The sequence below is a fragment of the Penaeus monodon genome, chromosome 40, assembly GCF_015228065.2.
Source record: "Penaeus monodon isolate SGIC_2016 chromosome 40, NSTDA_Pmon_1, whole genome shotgun sequence".
Classification (NCBI taxonomy): Eukaryota; Metazoa; Arthropoda; class Malacostraca; order Decapoda; family Penaeidae; genus Penaeus; species Penaeus monodon.
The window spans coordinates 9,447,075-9,464,574 of NC_051425.1; the positions used below are offsets into that span (position 1 = coordinate 9,447,075).

A 17,500-nucleotide genomic window follows, 5' to 3' on the forward strand; every position below is an offset into this window, starting at 1 on the left:
CCCCCCCCCTGCGCATCTCCTCCTGGCCTTTAACCCCCTCCCCCCCTGATCATCCCCTCCCCCTCATCCCCTGAGATTCCTCCCTTTTACAGCCTCCCCCCTCGCCCTTCTCCCCCCCCCCCCTGCGCATCTCTATAGCCGCTTCTCCCCCCCCCCTCCCCTGTGCACCCCCCTTCCTAACCCTACGCCCCCCCTTCTTCACACCTCCTCGCCTCAGTTAAGGCTTGTCCCCCTCCCCCTCCCCCCGCCATGTGTATCCCTTCCTCTTACCCTATACAACCACCCTTCCCCCCCCCCCGTACACCTTCTCCCCTCACCTATACCCGTCTACCCTACCCTTGCCTAATACTCGTCACCCTCCCCCCTTCGCGAATCTCTTCCCCTTATACCTACCACGCTCACCTCTCTCCTCCCCCCCCCTCCCTTTGCGCTTTTTCCCTCCCCTCACTCTACTAACCATTCCCTTCCCTTTCCCCACCCTCCCTCCTGCGCACCCCCTCCCTTCACCCCATACCCTTCCCTCACCCCACACCCCTCACCTCACCCTATACCTAACCCCCCTCACCCCATACCCTTCCCCCACCCCATACCCCCCTCCCTCCCACCCGTGCATGCCACTCTCCCCACCTCATACCTCCTTCCCTCACCCCATCCCCCTTCAACCCCCCCCTCGCGCATCCCACTCTCGACCCTCGACCTTACTTTCACTTCCGACCTCATTCCTCCGTCGCCTCCGCCTCCGTCGCCTCCGTCAGCCTTGAGGACGCCCCAGGGAGGTTGGGGGGAGGGTTTGGGGATGGAGGGAAGTGAGAGGGGTGAGTGGGGATGGAACGGGGGGGGGGGGGGGGGGGCTAAGGAGGGAAGTGAGAGGGGTGAGTGGGGATGGAACGGGGGGGCGGGGGGGGGCTAAGGAGGGAAGTGAGAGGGGTGAGTGGGGATGGAACGGGGGGAGGGGAGGGAAGGAGGGAGGAGAGTGGGAGGGGATGGAAGGGGGGGAGGGGAGGAGGGGAAGAGGGATGAAGAAGGAGGGAGGCGGGAAAGGGGAATGAGAGAGGGAGTTGGGAAGGGGGGATGAGGAAGCTTGGGGAGGGGGGGGGAAGGGGGGGGGGAGATTGAAACTGGGAGGTGGGGGTAAAGAGATTGAATGGGGGGGGGGAGAGGAGTAAAGAGACGAATGGGGAGAGGAGAAGGGGAGGGGGAGGGGGAGGGGGGCGTTGACGAAGGGAAGGAGGAGGGGGTGAGGGAGGGATGGTAGCAAGGTGTGATGATGCTCAAGATAATGAGGAAGATGATAAGGAGGAGGAGAACGACGAGGAAGTGAAAAGAAGGAAAGATGATTATTGATTAAAAAAAGGATAATAATAATAATAAGTGATGATGTTTTTGAGACATTAATGATGATAACGATGATGGCGAAGATGTGATGATGATGATGATAATGATAAGTAATGATAAAGATGATGTTAATAGCAACACCTACTACGATGTCCGATTTTCCATTCAACTTCATCAACGAAACACGTTTTAATGAACGAGCGACACGATGAGTAAATCCGTTCGAAAGAGCGTCCATGGTGTCCCGAGCGACGAGATGCCTGGACGCGTGAGATTCCCAAGCTTAGGCAGAAACACTCCTTGGGGCCTGGAAGCTGAAATTCAGGTTAACAGCGGAAGACAAAAAACGAGAGAGAGAGAAAAAAAGGGGTTTGACGCCGACCCGAAACCGCCTCCGCCTCCTTCTCCTCCTCATCTTCCTACCACTTCTCCTCTTCCCGCCTCTTCTTCTTCTCCTCCTCCTCTTCTTCTTCCCCGCCCTCTCCCTCTTTTCTTTCTTCTTCTCCGCCTTTTCCCTCGTCTTTTTTTCTCCTTCTTCTCCCCCCCTCTTGTTCTCCTCCTGCTCCATCTTTTTTTTTCTCCTTCTCCTCCCTCTTCTTTTCTTCTTCTTCTCCTCCTCCGCCCTTTTTTCTCCTCCCCCTCGTCCCCCACCTCTCCCCCTCCCTCCCCTCCCTTATCCTCCTCCCCCCACCTCCTTCTTTAGCTTCTACCTCCTCCATCCCCCCCCTTCCCTTCCCCATACCAATCCCCCCCCCCAAATAACATATAACAAAAACGGGGAATTTCCTGTCGGGTTCTACCCTGTGACAAATCATTCGCTGTGTTCCTGTGTTCTCTTCCCCCGAGTGTGTCCAGAGGAGGACCTTGTGAATTAAAGTGTCTGAAGAACTTCGCTGCCGTATCCATGTGGTATGAAATGATGGTGGTGGTGATGATAATAATGACAATAATAATGTTAACCATGGTAACTCTGACTAATGTTTATCATCACATACTCACAGTATTAATGTTAGTGATTATAAAACTGCGCGATGCTAAGGCTAATTTCTAAAGGCTGACAATGATGATTTAATGATGATAATACTAGAATCACATATGATGATAATGCTGGTAATATTTATGATGATAATGAAAATTAAAATGAGAATGGTTATTATAATAATTATAAGGTAATTGTAATGATATGATATCAGTAATCGAACAACAATAACCATAGCAATGATAACAGCAATGATGATATTCACAACAATAATAATGACAATGACAATGATGATAATAATGATAGTAATGATAATAATAAGAGTAATAACGATTATAAAAAATGTTAAAGATTATGATAGTGATAATGGTAAAGATTATGATCCTGATGGAAATGGTAATAATAATGATAATAATAATGATAACAATAGCAATAACTATGATAATGATAATGATGACTATGATGATGATAATAATGATGATGATAACAATAATAACAATTATGGCAGCCATGATAACAATGAGAATAATAACAATATTATTAATAATGATAATACTAGCAATGATAATAATGATGAAAAAGATGATAATGATGATGATGATGATAACAATGTATTGTCTGCATGTCAGGTATGCGTCTGCGGGCGAGTGAGACAATGCGTGTCGCGTAGATATTCGTGTGTATTTGTATGCACGATGTCTGTATGCCTTCGAGCACGAAAAGAATGCCAGATTTGTGAAAGTAAGAGCAAAAGTAATCGATAATTGGAACATGACCTGAACGATGGGTGGAATTTCGAATGCAAAATCGTAAAATGCATGTATAGGAGTAAAAAAAAAGTTTAGAGAATGATTCCGTGCACAGAAAGCTTGCCTTTATTAACACGTTTATTATTATTATTATTTTTAGATTACGGTTTGATGACACGGGGATATCATGAATGTTTACGCAATCAATCTACGAAAGAATAAAATACTTAGAAAAACAAACAAACAAACAAACAGATGTAAAACTGTAACATTATGAAACCTTCCGATTTGAATTACGATGATTGTCAAAAAAAAGGAATGTAGACTATGGCCAGTTATATATATATATATATATATATATATATATATATATATATATATATATATATATATATATATATATATATATATACATTTATATATATATATATTTTTTTTGTCCACGATGGAGCCTAGCAATAGCTAGAATACCTTTAACAGCCACGGAAAGCACATGGAAAGCTGAATAAAATATATTGATAACTGCATAAAGACGTCGTGCGGAAGAACCAACACAAAAACAAACAGACAAACGAACCAACAAAACGAACCAACGAACAGCAAACAAAAAAAGATCGGCAAAGAATGGGGTGGGGAGGGGAGAGAGGGTAGTCCCCGGGAGGAGGGGGGTGGGGGTGGGCGGAGAAGTTATTCATAGGCCTTGTCTATCGGGCTCTTGGGGGGGGGGTCGTCTTCTCTCTGGTGCTCCTCCTGTAGTTGTTCTTGTTCTTATTATCTTTGTCATTATTATTGCTATTATTATCATCATTGCTTTCGTTGTCTGTATTATCACTATTATCATTATCACCATTACTATCATTGTCTGTATTATCATTATTATCAATGTTGTTATTATTATTATCATTATCATAATTTTCATTACTATTAGTACCACCATTCTTACATTCTTGTTATCCATATGCTTATTATCGTTGTTGTTATTCATCTTATCTTTGTTATCACAGTCATCATTATTCATGACTAATATAATCATTGATGTCATAAGTTCAGAGAGATTTTCGAAGATGAGATTCACGCTGGATGCCATTTCACAATCTGCGGATCAAAAGAGTGCCACACACAAGTGCCACGCATAAGTGCCACGTATAAGTGCCACACACAAGTGCCACACATAAGTACCACACATAAGTACCACACATAAGTGCCACACATAAGTACCACACATAAGTGCCACCTATCGGTAGCCGTACTTTCAAACGCTTTTCCACGCTCAAACTCCATCGGATGAGTATCAGTTTTATTCAAGTTATGCAGCTATAATGTATGAAAACTAGGCAGCGAAGCAATAAAAAAAAATTTTTACGAAGAATAAATAATTTTATATTCACGACTACATTCTTTCATTCCGTTTTTTCGTATTCAGACTTCATCTGTAGATTATGAAATTAATATTTACGTCCACTGACTCGGCACTTTATAACTACAGCATGATTTTTTGAACAAGCTTACAAGATTTATATTTTTTCCATTATAATGGTACTTGAATATAACTGTAGGGTTGTTTTATGCCAAAAAAAAAAAAAGGGTTGTTTTATGCCAAAGATATATATATATATATATATATATATATATATATATATATATATATATATATATATATATATATATATATATATATATATATATATATATATAAATCCGAGATGCCTCGACCGTAATATTGAAAGCGGAGAGTAAAATAATCTTACCCACCTTTCTTATTAAAAGTCATGTTATGCCTCGAAGAGACGAACAGTGTACCTGATGCGCATAATAATGATCTTTTCTCCGAGGGTTAGTCTGGTCAAAGCTTGATGATGATGATGCCTTCACATACATCACCAAACTTTCTATATGAGATTTTCTCATTTATCCACGCAAGAAAAAAAAAATGCAAATGCAGGGGAGAGAAAATAATATGACTTTTTTACATTTTTGCCCTCAGTTTTTTTACTTATAAGAGTTTCCAAGCTCAAGAGATGATTGTAGGACAGTAAGGATATTGCTCTTGTGAGTTTCCTTGTTATGAATTGGAGTGACTAGCATATATCATCCCTCTGTTCTGGCACATTAACATAACTATGGGTGTCTGAGAACGGATAAGAAATATAAAACTTTATTGAAATAGATCTACGTAAAGGATCTTTAGACTTCCAACTTTGATTACAGATTACAAAGAACTTTAATCGTATCATTCTAGCCTGGAAATATGTACCACAACATAGCTGAGTATTGAAGTTTTCGAGGAATATCCGATATACGGCCACAAAAGAGAAACAATTATAGTCGTGATTATGATTTTAATGTTTCCCCCCTCAATAACATTCACTTTCCTCGATGCATGTTTTGTGTGCATCATAATTACGTGATTTAAATGAAGTATTCACATTTCAACTTAATTTTACTTCATGAGGATGTAATTATGTCTAATTAGCGATACCAGGAGTTCTTTAGATCTGCATTTTGTAAAATCGAGACCCAGTTATACTTTTCTTAAGCCTTAAAGCATAGTCCATGTGCTGGAGGACTACAGTTCTTTTTTGTTAATGTAAGCTAGGTGCCTTATTTCTGGAATATATCTCATGTCACTGCGAAGCACAAATATCTACAATTAGGTATAAAACGGCTATTTAATGCCTAGTATTATATTTATAATTCAAGTTTCTTTTTGATGTAAGATATTTGCTTCTTGCTTCTTGGATTTCTTGGCTATAGACCAGCGGCATATGGCCAAACACAGCCAGCCAAGATCATTAAGCCAAGGGATCCTATTCATTATTTTAATCTTGAAAAGGTCATGAAAAGTGATTACTTTGTTCATGATTCTTGTCATCATCTGATTGTAGATTTGATATTATGAAATCTAAATCTTAAGATCTGATGTAATTTTTTAAACACTGTCTTTTGGCATTGTATTTGTGACGCGATATTCAGATGTGTGGCGCTGTGAAGTGGTTGGTGCAAGGCGGGCATTGCGGAAGGAAATTTCTCTCAACATATGGGGTGAGGTGGGTCAATCTTGTGGCATTGACCCTGAGCCGGGTCAGCACCACTCCTCCTTTCTTTCCTTGGGCTGTGTCCCACAGTTCTATTGTTGGTTTAATTTTGTTGTGTGTATGTAGGTTGGTCCACTCTCCTTACCACAGGACTTACGGACTATACTAAGACCCTGGTCACCTGTTGACCCGGCTGATTTGTCAGCCTGCTCATTGCCATAGATACTAGAGTGGCCTGGTACCTATATTAGCTTGATTGATTTGTTGGCACTATGTAGCTTACGAATGGTATTGCCCAGCAGTTCAATGTTTTGTGGATTCTAAGGATTTAATGGTTTTAAGTGAACCTAATGAATCAGAAAAAATACTATACTATCGTGGGTCGTCGGTAGTGTAAAATCCGTTGGTATTCATATGAAAAAAGGAAAGATGTTTGAAAAGGATCTCTCTAAACCTCCGTCATACCTCCGCCTCCGATACCATGGCCTTGACTGATGGAAGTCAAGCATCCACGACGGTAAATTTGGGTGTTTCCCATGGCGCTACATTTGAATGAACCAAGGGTATCAATGGAAGAGAGATCTATTGGCGAGGCGCCTAACGCCATGGCCTCCGGGCGCAAATGCCGGAGCAAAGCTTTCCCGTTAGGGCGACTTGGCTCTCGGCTATTTTGGCGGCATATATCGCTAGCAAAGACTTTCTACCAACTCCTCATCTATTTCTAGCATTTTGCTTTAATAAACTAGTGCTCTTTGACATTCATTCTTTAATTGAACAATGAGTGACATTGTCAGAAAATAATTTGACAGTAATTCTGTCAGAAATGATTTTTTAAATGAAACACGCAAGCAAGTTTCAACGTAATCCAAAAGTATGAAGTTTTCTGAGTAGGCCATATTACCATGTCATGTTGTAATCTTTTTTCTATATCTAAAAATGCTAAAATCAAAAAAGGCTTTACGGCAAATGCTGAAATAAATAACCGCCCAGGGTCCTTTTCGGAAACCGCACTGCTCGTTACCTAGTAAATTTTTGGAATTTGAAAAATGCAAAAGTCTACTGTTATCAAGTTGTTCCACGACCTTACATAAGTTACTTTTTAACGCGACTGGGCAGTAAGAAATGGCGGATCTGGGATTTCCCTCTTCTTTCAATATGGGAATGACGTGAGCAAAGTGCCATCAGTTTTGGAAATGTCTGACTTTTCCAAAACTCATTGAACACTTCTAGCAAATCAATCATGGCATCATGATTAAGATGCTTTATCACCTCATATCAAATCCCATTGAGGCCTGGGGATGTTCCTCTACAGGGTTCTAGAACTCGAACAAGCTCATCCATTGTTAGATCTTGGTTGTAATCTGTGGCAAAGTGTATAGGTTGCAGCTCAGCCGCTTCCTTGGTGATCAGGGATGCCTGCATGGTAATTGTCTGAGCTGCTTGTATATGAGAACTGCCGGGCGACTGCATTAGCAATGTCTTTAGGTGAAGCAAAATTCATATCCTCGTGAATGATGTTTTCAATATTTAAAGATGTATTTTTCCTATTTATTTTATTGACAATGGACCAGATCTGTGATGTCGGTGTATTAATGATTTTTGTAGACGCAAGGCTCTGTCAGGAGTCTCTTTTTGTTTGTCTTATTGCTCTACGAGCCCTAGCTCTTGTTAGTTTGTAATTGCAACATTTCTCATTATTTATGTTATTTTCTAAAAGCCTGTGGGCCTTACTTACTCTGGTGTCTATATGGAACTCTATGCTTAACGCTATCTGTCGAAGTCTTAGGAATGGATATCTTTGCTGCACCTAAGATAGAATTCTGAACATTGTTTACTTTATCATTAATGGTTTCTCCAATAACTTCGAGCTCGACGCTCCTTGTGACGGCGACTCAGTCTGCTTTTTTTACGTCAAATTTAGGCGTTGAAGGCGTTTTTGTTGTGTCGCATGAATAAGTGATAAAAAAAACAGGAAGGTGATCGCTTCCCAATGAATCGTCAATGGTGTGGCACAGGCACTTAGCTGCTATTGATGAAGAGACCAGAGAGATGTCAAGAAAGCTCAAATTGCCGGCAATATCCTCCACCAGCGTCGGCCAGTCATCGTTCAGAAGGACCAAATCATAAGCATTAATGAAATTGATTACTTGCTCACCTCTACCATCTGCCCGCAGGGAACCCCATAATGCATGATAAGCATTAAAATCACTTAAAATTAATTTGTTCTTTGGCAGACTATCTTGAAGAGCAAAGAGCTCATCATAAATTACCCTATTATCAGGTGGACAATAAATTGAACACATTAGTGCTACTAACTTTTACTTTGCATGCAACTCATTTCAAAGTAAAATCAATAGTCACTTCAGTGAAGGGGAGGCTTTGGCGGATGTCCATGGCGTCTCCGCCTCCACCCGGATTCTCTCGAGCCTTCCGACACAAATGCTCGCTTATCATCGAGATGACGACGTCAGAGACGAGACGAGTTAAATACGCTTGTTGGAGAACTATAATATCAGGAGCATAAGGCAAAGCTTCTAACTTAAGGTCATTTTCTTTAGTTCTAAGACTTTGACAGTTCCACTAAGGTTAGTATTCTCCATCATCTGCTCCCCACTGACAGGGAGACGTCCAGTGGAAGATGAAGTCCTAGCAGGGGTCGCCTGGACGAAGTGGTGAGGTCTGGGCCGATTCGGTATCAGCCTCCTGATGATGCTTTTGCTAGGTTGATTCAGCAGTTTCTTTTATTGTTTTATTTAATTCTAAAATCTGATTCATCAAATCCCTTGACAATTCTTTTAATTCAGCAAATTCCTTATCCTTTGCTGCCATCTCTTGACTGATACTACCTGCACTGGTGTTGTATTTACTGCTTCAGCGTAGGAGGTATTGGGTTTACCTGTCAAGCCTTCAACTTTCCTCTTGGCTTCGTTGTAACAAACTTTATGTTCCCTCATGTATGCCAGTGTCTCGGTTTCCTTCTTCAGACTGCCGCATTCAGCAGAGCCTGATCGATGGGAAACTCCACAGTCAGCACACATAAGAGTAGCTTCAGTGCATTTATGTGTCTATCAATGCATTGGAATGAGGTGTGTCCGAATTTTTGGCATCTGTTACAGCGCATTGGCTTTTGAATATAAGGTCGCCTTTAGACAATTTCATATCCAATATTGACCTTATCTGGCGACGGGAATAGTTATTTTCACTTGCAGATTATGAATTTGCGTCAGTTTAAGAAGATCGTTAAGCTGGGAATTGAACTGTACTTTAACCATCTGGCAATTTACCGACAAAATCAAAACCGCCACCCACTTGACCATCAAGGAACTTTTTGGTGAAAAATGGGTTGACATTCTGGAGCGACTGATTTTCATTTACACAGCGAACATTGAGAAACCTTGCATGTTAATCACTGGTCGCACTTGTCCGTTGGGGATTTTTTCGTTGTCGGATTGTTCGTAGGCGGCTCGTGAGTGTTCCTCCCTCCTTGAGGAGGAAGGGTGACCAGGGAATCGGGCATACTTAGTGTCGGACCAGGTCTGAACCCTGGGCCAAAGCCCTTTGTCCTGAAGGGACTGACAGCCCCTTAACTACTGTTTCAACTTAACTTCCAATAGGTAAGAGAAGAGACCGTGTTTCGTTAATCTTCCTCGTCACCCCTTTAGTGGAAGCCTGGCTGCGTTCTCCAGCACCAGCTAAGGAATCGGAGTTGTACGTAGAGCACTTCCTTACCCCGCCGATCCTGCCTAATGCAAGGACGGTAATTCAGTTCCCATCCCCCAAGCGAATACCGGAGCACTCAAGGATACTCAGGGAAGTCCTGCTAAGATAAGAAGAATCACAGAGAGAGAAAAAGTTGCGCCCAAATGACGCCCCAGACTACTAAGCCTCACTACCCAGGGGTTGAATCCCTCAAGGTCTGGGGTGGGATACTGACTACAACTACTGTAGCCTTGCGTCACCTTTAGGAAATAAAGGTATTGAAAGTGCGACAAATAACACTGTAAAAGAAAAGAAAAAAAAATATATATATACATATATATATATATATATATATATATATATATATATATATATATATATATAATAAATGAATAAATAAATGAAAGATAATTTTACGTTAAGCAACGCAAAAGCAACGTCTAGCGAGACGGCCCCGGGACTCCAGAGTTTCTCAGGTGCACAAGACAGTGTTTTTTGTTGCTGCGTTTTTACAGTGAGGTCTGACTAATACAGTTTTGTGCCTAAAATAATATTCCATGTGAACTGCGGACACAAAGTCTCTTCGTTTTGATGTAAAAGGGGATGGTAATCGTTGACACCATAGATATTAATGAAACACACCCACCTACAAACACAAATACACACTCGTGTGCGCGCATCATGCGTTGCTATGAGAATCTCATTCTCTGTTATTATTATTGCTATTATTTTTATGATTATTATTATTATTATAGTCATCATCATCATCATTCTCATCATCATCACCATCACTACTGTCACCATCACCATCATCATTATCATCATAATCACCATCACCACTATCATCATCATCATCAACACCAACACCATCATCATCACCATCATCATTATTACCATTACAAATATTGTTATCATTTTTCTTAGAAGCAAACACACTGCATTGAACTCGTTAAGACTTTCATGTTATGCACATTTATTATTTACACGACTGTCCGGGGAAAGAAGTTAGGAGGAGAAGGAGAGGGGAAGGAGAGCGAGAAAGGAAGGGGAAGGAAGGGTGAGAAAGAGATGGAGAGTGAGCGGAAGAGAAAGGGAGGAGGGAGATGTGAGGGAAGAGGGGAGAATGGAGGTAGGGGGGTGGAGTGTGGGGGGGGGGGAGTGTATGGCTGAAAGTGGGGGAGGGGAGATTTTGGAGTGGGGGGGGGGAGTGAATGGCTGAAAGTGGGAAAGGGAAAGGCAGAGAGAGTGATAAAAGGGGCAAAGGATAGAAGGAGGAGAGTGAAAAAGGGGCAGAGAGAAGAGTACCACTTATTCTTTTTATTTTTTACTCCGAATTACCACTGGCCCACGATAGTTTTCATTAATACTAATACTATTATTATCATTATCATTATTGCTATCATTAATATCATGTTGTTATTATCATTGTTAGATATGCTTAGTATATCTATCATTATTATTGCTGTATTTATTATTATATTATTATTGTTGTTATATATATATATATATATATATATATATATATATATATATATATATATATATATATATATATATATATATATGATATCAATAAAATTATGTATACATATATATATATATATATATATTATTATAACAAAACACACAAACGACACACACACACATACACACACACACACACACACACACAATATTATATATCACAAATATTACAAGATTTTTCTAAGAAATATACCATGATTTTCGCAGACCAGAAACCCGTTGAAAGAGGACATCGCAGGCAACAGCAGACCCTGAGAAGACGGACAGACACGGTAACAGAGTCAGCAACAAGTCAGCAACATGAACGAAAGATTGCTTTGTCTCCTGGTCTTCGCCCTGACGCTGCCCCTCGCGCACCCCGAGGTACGTGGAGATGGGAAGAGGTAGATTGTAATAGATGGTAAGGGGAGGCTGCGTAGATAGATAGGTAAGGTAAGGAGGTAGATAGGTAGATAGAGAGGTAGGCTGATAGGTGGATGGAGACTGGGTAGGTTGATAGATACATAAATAGATAGATATATAGCGAGATGAATAAATAGATAGCTATATAGATAAATATATAGATAGACAGATAAATAGATAAATCGATAAATGGAGGAATAGAATAGATAGATAAATAAATGGATGGATACATAGATAAACAGAAAGATTGATGAATAGATGGATAGATAGATAGACAAATAGATAGCTTGGTGAATAGATAGCTAGCTAAATAGCTAAATAGGTATGTAGGAAGACAAACAGATAGGTGTATATATATAGATAGATTAGTAGATAGATAAGTAGGTGGATAGGTAGATAGATCAATAGATAGATAGATGGATAGATAAATCGATCGATAAATAGGTGAAATGGTATGGTGATTGTTCCTATGGTGAACCTTTTCTTTTTCTATCTTAAAAATTTATGCAGACAGATAGATAGACAGATAGATAGGTAAATGAGACGGTTTTAAGACTTTTTATGACTTTATATAGAAGGAAATTAGAAAATTATGATAGCATGAGGTGAGTCGGACTTGGAATCTTTTTGAGAGGTTTTTAACTTGAAGTTCTTTTAGTTTAAAGAGACATTATTAGAAAGAGAGAGAGAGATTAAGTAAAGTAGGGAGATTAAAGAGGAGAGAGAGAGAGGGGAGGGAGAAAAGAGAGAGAGAGAGGAGAGAGAATGAGAAGAGAGAGAGGAGAGGGAGAGAGAGAGAGAGAGAGAGAGGGAGAGAGAGTGAGAGAGAAGAGAGAGAGAGAGAGAGGAGAGAGAGAGAGAGAGAGAGAGAGAGGAGAGAGAGAGAGAGAGAGAGAGTAAGATGAGAGAGAAGAAGAGAGAAGGGAGAGGGAGAGAGAGAGAGAGAGAGAGAGAGAGAGAGAGAGAGAGAGAGAGAGAGAGAGAGATGTGAGAAAGAGCAAAAGAAAAAAACAAAGATAGAAGGAAAACGCGATCTTCCAAGAGATGGAAGGCTATTCATTTTATAAAAAAAAGGAAAATAACGCGTAAGGATAGTAATCCAGTATTTATCAAAGTCGCTTGATCAAAGAGGAAATAAGATGGCTGTAGTTTTGAGCGAAGAGAGATGGAAACCATATTGATTTGGTGAAGAAAGATAGACAGAACGAACAAAATGTAAAACGAAAAAACTACCTTTGTTACAAAGAAATAATCCTATTAATTTGACCCAAGCAGATGCCAACTTAATACCCACATTAGCACAGTGATTAATCTGATAAGAATATATAGGCTCATTGAGGTATTATTTTTTAACTGTTTATAAACCAAAAATACTTCTCAATTTCAAGTTTAGTTTTATTAAGGTGACGCATCTATAGGCATTGACCCCGCGCCCACTTGCACATGGCGCCAATTCTGACTTTCTAAAATTTCCTGCGGCAATTAAGTAATTCCTTCGTATGTATGTGTGTCAAAAAGTGGTGACATTTCGGTAACTGACTACTCTACCAAATCAGACATCAATTATGATGTACAATTTTATTTGGGAAACTTCATTAAAAGAGACAGTTAGAAACCCTTAATTATTTTGACACGATGCCAAGTTGGATGCCAGGTTGATGCCCCGTTTTACTTCGCAGGGTGTCTCTGTCGTGCGTGAGAAGAGGCAGGCCCCCGTGGGCGTGCTCAACCCGCCCATTCCCACGTCCGTCGGCCACTACTTAGGTGAGATGAATTCGTTTTAGTATGTAATGGTGTTTTATATTATTTTGGATAGGTAGATAGATAGGTAGGCTGATAGGTGCATATTCTCTCAGTTACGTTTTCGCACTGAAATGAAACTTTGAAAGACCAATAATCACGAGAAAATGAAACGACCGCAGGCGCGAACAAGCCCGTGGACAACTGCCCGCGCGACGAGGTGACGCTGCCGGACGGACGCTGCTACCCCCTCCTGACGCAGGGCCCTTGCGCCATCACCGAGTACGTCCTGCTCGACCCCGCCACCAACCAGGGCTACTGCGCTCCCCGCCTCTGCGCCCCCGACAGGATCTTCATCTTCAGCGACCAGCTGTGTCACGACCCGAGGAACACCCAGCTGTGCCCGCGTGAGTGACGGCGTCGCCTGTGGGTCGTCTGCTTGTCTGTCTATAAGTAAAACGACGAAGGAAGGACAAGGAAACACACGAATGGGATGAAGGCTTTTGCTATGTTGCTAGTTCAGGGCATATTGTGAAAGAGGCCTTCGGTATACTCGTGGGCTTTTCTTGTTCTTTTCTTCGTCTGTCTCTTGTCTTTTCGCTCTTTCGCCTCTTCCCCCCTTCCCTCTCTATGACTTTTATTGTTTCTCCCCCCCCCCCTCTCTCTCTCTCTCTCTCTTTCTACCTCCCTCTTATTTTCGGTCTCTCTCTCTTATTTTCTCTAAATGATATGGAATCACATAGATACCTTAATAACCAAATGATTTCACATGTTCCCATTACAAACTCTCTTTCTCTCTCTCTCTTTATCAATATTTCCATCTCCCTCCTTCAGCGGGTCGCCAGCTGTACCAGACGAGCTTCGGGACGCCCGTGTGCCAGTGTCCTGACGGCACCTACGAGGGCGACGACGACCTGGACGACGACGTGTGCGAGCCGCTGCTGGGCCAGACGCTCCTCTGCCCGCCGGGACAGGTCAGAAGCCGGGCCCTCGGGGACGGGGAAGGGTCAGGGGGAACGGGAGGGGACGGGGGGACGGGGTATTCCTGAGGACGGGAAGGGGAAATTCGTGATGATGGGAGAGGGTATTTGTGATGAGGGGAGAGGGTATTCGTGATGAGGGGAAAGGGTTATTCGTGATGGGGGGGGGGGGGGAGGAATTCCTGATGGGGAAAAGGGGGGAAAAGTGGGGGAAGGATATATTCGTGGTAGGGGGAGGGGGTGCCCCTGATGGGGGAAGGGGCATTCCTTTATGGGAAGAAGAGGTACTTCTGATGCGAGGAAAGGGTATTTCTGGTTGGAAGGGACTTTCGTGATGGGAAGCGGTATTTCGGATGGGTAATTTTTTTTTAATGGGGAGGTGGGCATGCCTGAGGCGGGAATGAGCATCGTGATGCGGGAATTGGCATGCCTGACAGGAGGGAGGGCATTCCTTTGCGGAATTAATTAGAACCATTTAGCAATAAAGCATACACAATGGTATATTTCTGTATTTGTGAACAAGACACTGGAAAAAAAAACATAATAATAATGAGCTCATATTTGAAATATTTCGCTAAACACAGGTGCAATTCAGCAGCGTTGGGGATTGGATATGGCGTTCCTCAAGGTTCAATATTGAGTCCGTTCCTCTTCCTCCTTTATATATAACATTGCAGATTGTAAATTAACTTATACATTGTACATTATTCGCCCGGTGATGCACCAGTTGGGTTCAACTTTCATTCAACGTCGTGAACTCGGAACTTATTTATTGGTTTAATATAGTGTTATATATCAAGGGGACGTTGGTAAAGGGGGGAGGGGGGCTTCCAGGTACAGAGGGAGGGGGTAAAAGGGGCCAGCTGCTCTTTCACTTGTCAAGGGGGGGGGGGCTTATCTCCCCTGTCGAACTTCCCATGTTGCTGGCCACAAAGCGAATGTCATTTCACTGGAGGTGAACCTTTATATATGTAGACACACACATGCACACACTCACACAAATAGGCACACACACACACACTAATACACACACACACACATAAATACATATATATACATACATGTGTGTGTGTATATATATATATATATATATATATATATATATATATATATTGCATTATATATATATACAGATCACACACACACACCACACACACACACACACCACACACACACACACACACACACACACAACACACACACGTACACACACACACACGCATATATATGTATATATGTATATATATATATATATATATATATATATATATATATATATATATATATATATATATATATTCTGGTGTGTGTGTGTGTGTGTGTGTGTATATATGATATATATATATATATATATATATATATATATATATATATATATATATATATATATATATATATATATATATATATATATATATATATATATATATATATATATGTTTGTATGTGTGTGTGTTCATTCATCAAATACTTGATTGCCTTTTGGAATGGCGATTACCATGCACAGTCTGTTAGTTATATATCATATTGTAGAGACTTTCTCTCCGAACTTTTTAAACATTCCGAACAGAGCGATAATTGCCGCCACTGTTACCTCTGCTATTTACTTCCTCTCCTTCCCCCATTCTGTTTCTCCTTCCTCTCCCTCCCTTTCTCTTCCTCTTCCTCTTCACCACCGCCATCACTACCGTCTCCACCCTTCTTCTCCCTCTCTTTCTCTTCCTCCTTTTCGCCTTTCTCTTCCTCTTCTTCATCCTTCTCTTCTTCATCTTCCTAATCATCACCATCTTCCTCCTTTTTCTTCTTCTCTTTGTCATCTTCCTTGGCTTATTTTTGTTTTTCCCTTTTTCCCACTTCTTCATCCTCCTCTTTCTCCTTCCCCTTTTTCTCATTTTCTTCTTTCTTCCTTCCTTCCTTCCTTCCTCCCCCTCCTCCTCTACGGCTCCTTCCTCCTTTCTTTCTCTCTTCCTCCTCTCCTTCCTCCTCCTCCTTTCCTCTTCCTCCTCCTCCCTCCTCTCCTCCTCCTCCTCCTCCTCCTCCTCTCCTCTTCCTCCTCCTCTCCCCTCCCTCACTCCTCGCTTCCTCCCTCAGGTGTTCTGGTTCCGCGACTTCAGCCAGCCCCCCGAGTGCCTTCCCGACCCGTGCGGCGGTGACAACCTCAACCGCGGACCCAATGACCTGCCCTTCGTCCCCGCCGCCGACGGGAGGTGCTACCAGCTGGGCTCGGTGAGTGGGGAGGGCCTCAGGCTCCATCTTCAGAGGGTTATTCCTGCTGGTGACTTGGGCTGGCTTGGGAGAGTTATTCGGGTTATGACGAGTTATCCATGAGAAGTGGCCCTTGCTACCAGTTAGGGTCGTTATGCAACGTATTTTTATTTTATTTTATTTTATTTATTTATTTATTATTATTTTTTTACCAGTTTGGCAATAACTTGGTTTTCCTCAGCTCATGTTCAGAATATACAAGAGGTAGGTCTTCGTATTGCTGTCGAAACTTTTCTCCCATCAATATGCGTCTTAACCCCATTATCACGGGGCAGAACTGTTCATTAATGTCCTTTCCCTCAACAGAACCCCTCCGTGTGCCCAGCCCAGACTTGGTATTCGATTGCCCTCGAGAAACTGCAGGGCGTGTGCGCCACCTTGCAAGACGCCGGTTACGAGGTCTTCGACGCCGCCACGCTGGCTGCTCTGACGGAGTTGTACGGCCCCTTTGATTCCCAGGGACACCACGGCACCCATCCCGGTCGCCCCGGGTGCTCCGGGCGCGCAGGGTACTCAAGGTGCCCAAGGCGCCCCAGGTCTCCTACGCTCCCCAGGCGTCTCAGGCGTTCCGGGTGCCCCTAGTACCCAGGGCGCTCAAGGTACTCCGGGCATCCAGAGTGCCCCAGGTGCCCAAGGCGTGCAAGGTGCACCAAGCCTGTCAGCTGGTGCCCCGCGCCCTGCCCAGTTGGGTGGGCAAGCTCAGGTTCCTAGTCAGAGCCTGAATGTCATTAACGGCAATGGCGCTCTGGGAGGACGCCAGCCGGGCAGCGCCTCGACTGGCCAAGCAGGTGC

The 17,500-nt window shown here is 42.5% G+C and overlaps 1 protein-coding gene across 1 annotated transcript in view; it reads left to right on the top strand.

Moving 5' to 3' along the window:
• LOC119597778 (collagen alpha-1(I) chain-like) overlaps positions 1 to 17,500 on the top strand; it is a 35,330-nt gene that overhangs the window by 16,209 nt on the left and 1,621 nt on the right. Inside the window, 7 exon segments of the mRNA XM_037947410.1 lie at positions 11,529 to 11,684; positions 13,403 to 13,487; positions 13,646 to 13,870; positions 14,298 to 14,437; positions 16,535 to 16,669; positions 17,015 to 17,158; positions 17,160 to 17,500. The exon segment at positions 17,160 to 17,500 is cut by the window's right edge and continues 109 nt beyond it. Coding sequence (XP_037803338.1) covers positions 11,622 to 11,684; positions 13,403 to 13,487; positions 13,646 to 13,870; positions 14,298 to 14,437; positions 16,535 to 16,669; positions 17,015 to 17,158; positions 17,160 to 17,500 — 1,133 coding nt within the window. The 5' untranslated portion in view covers positions 11,529 to 11,621.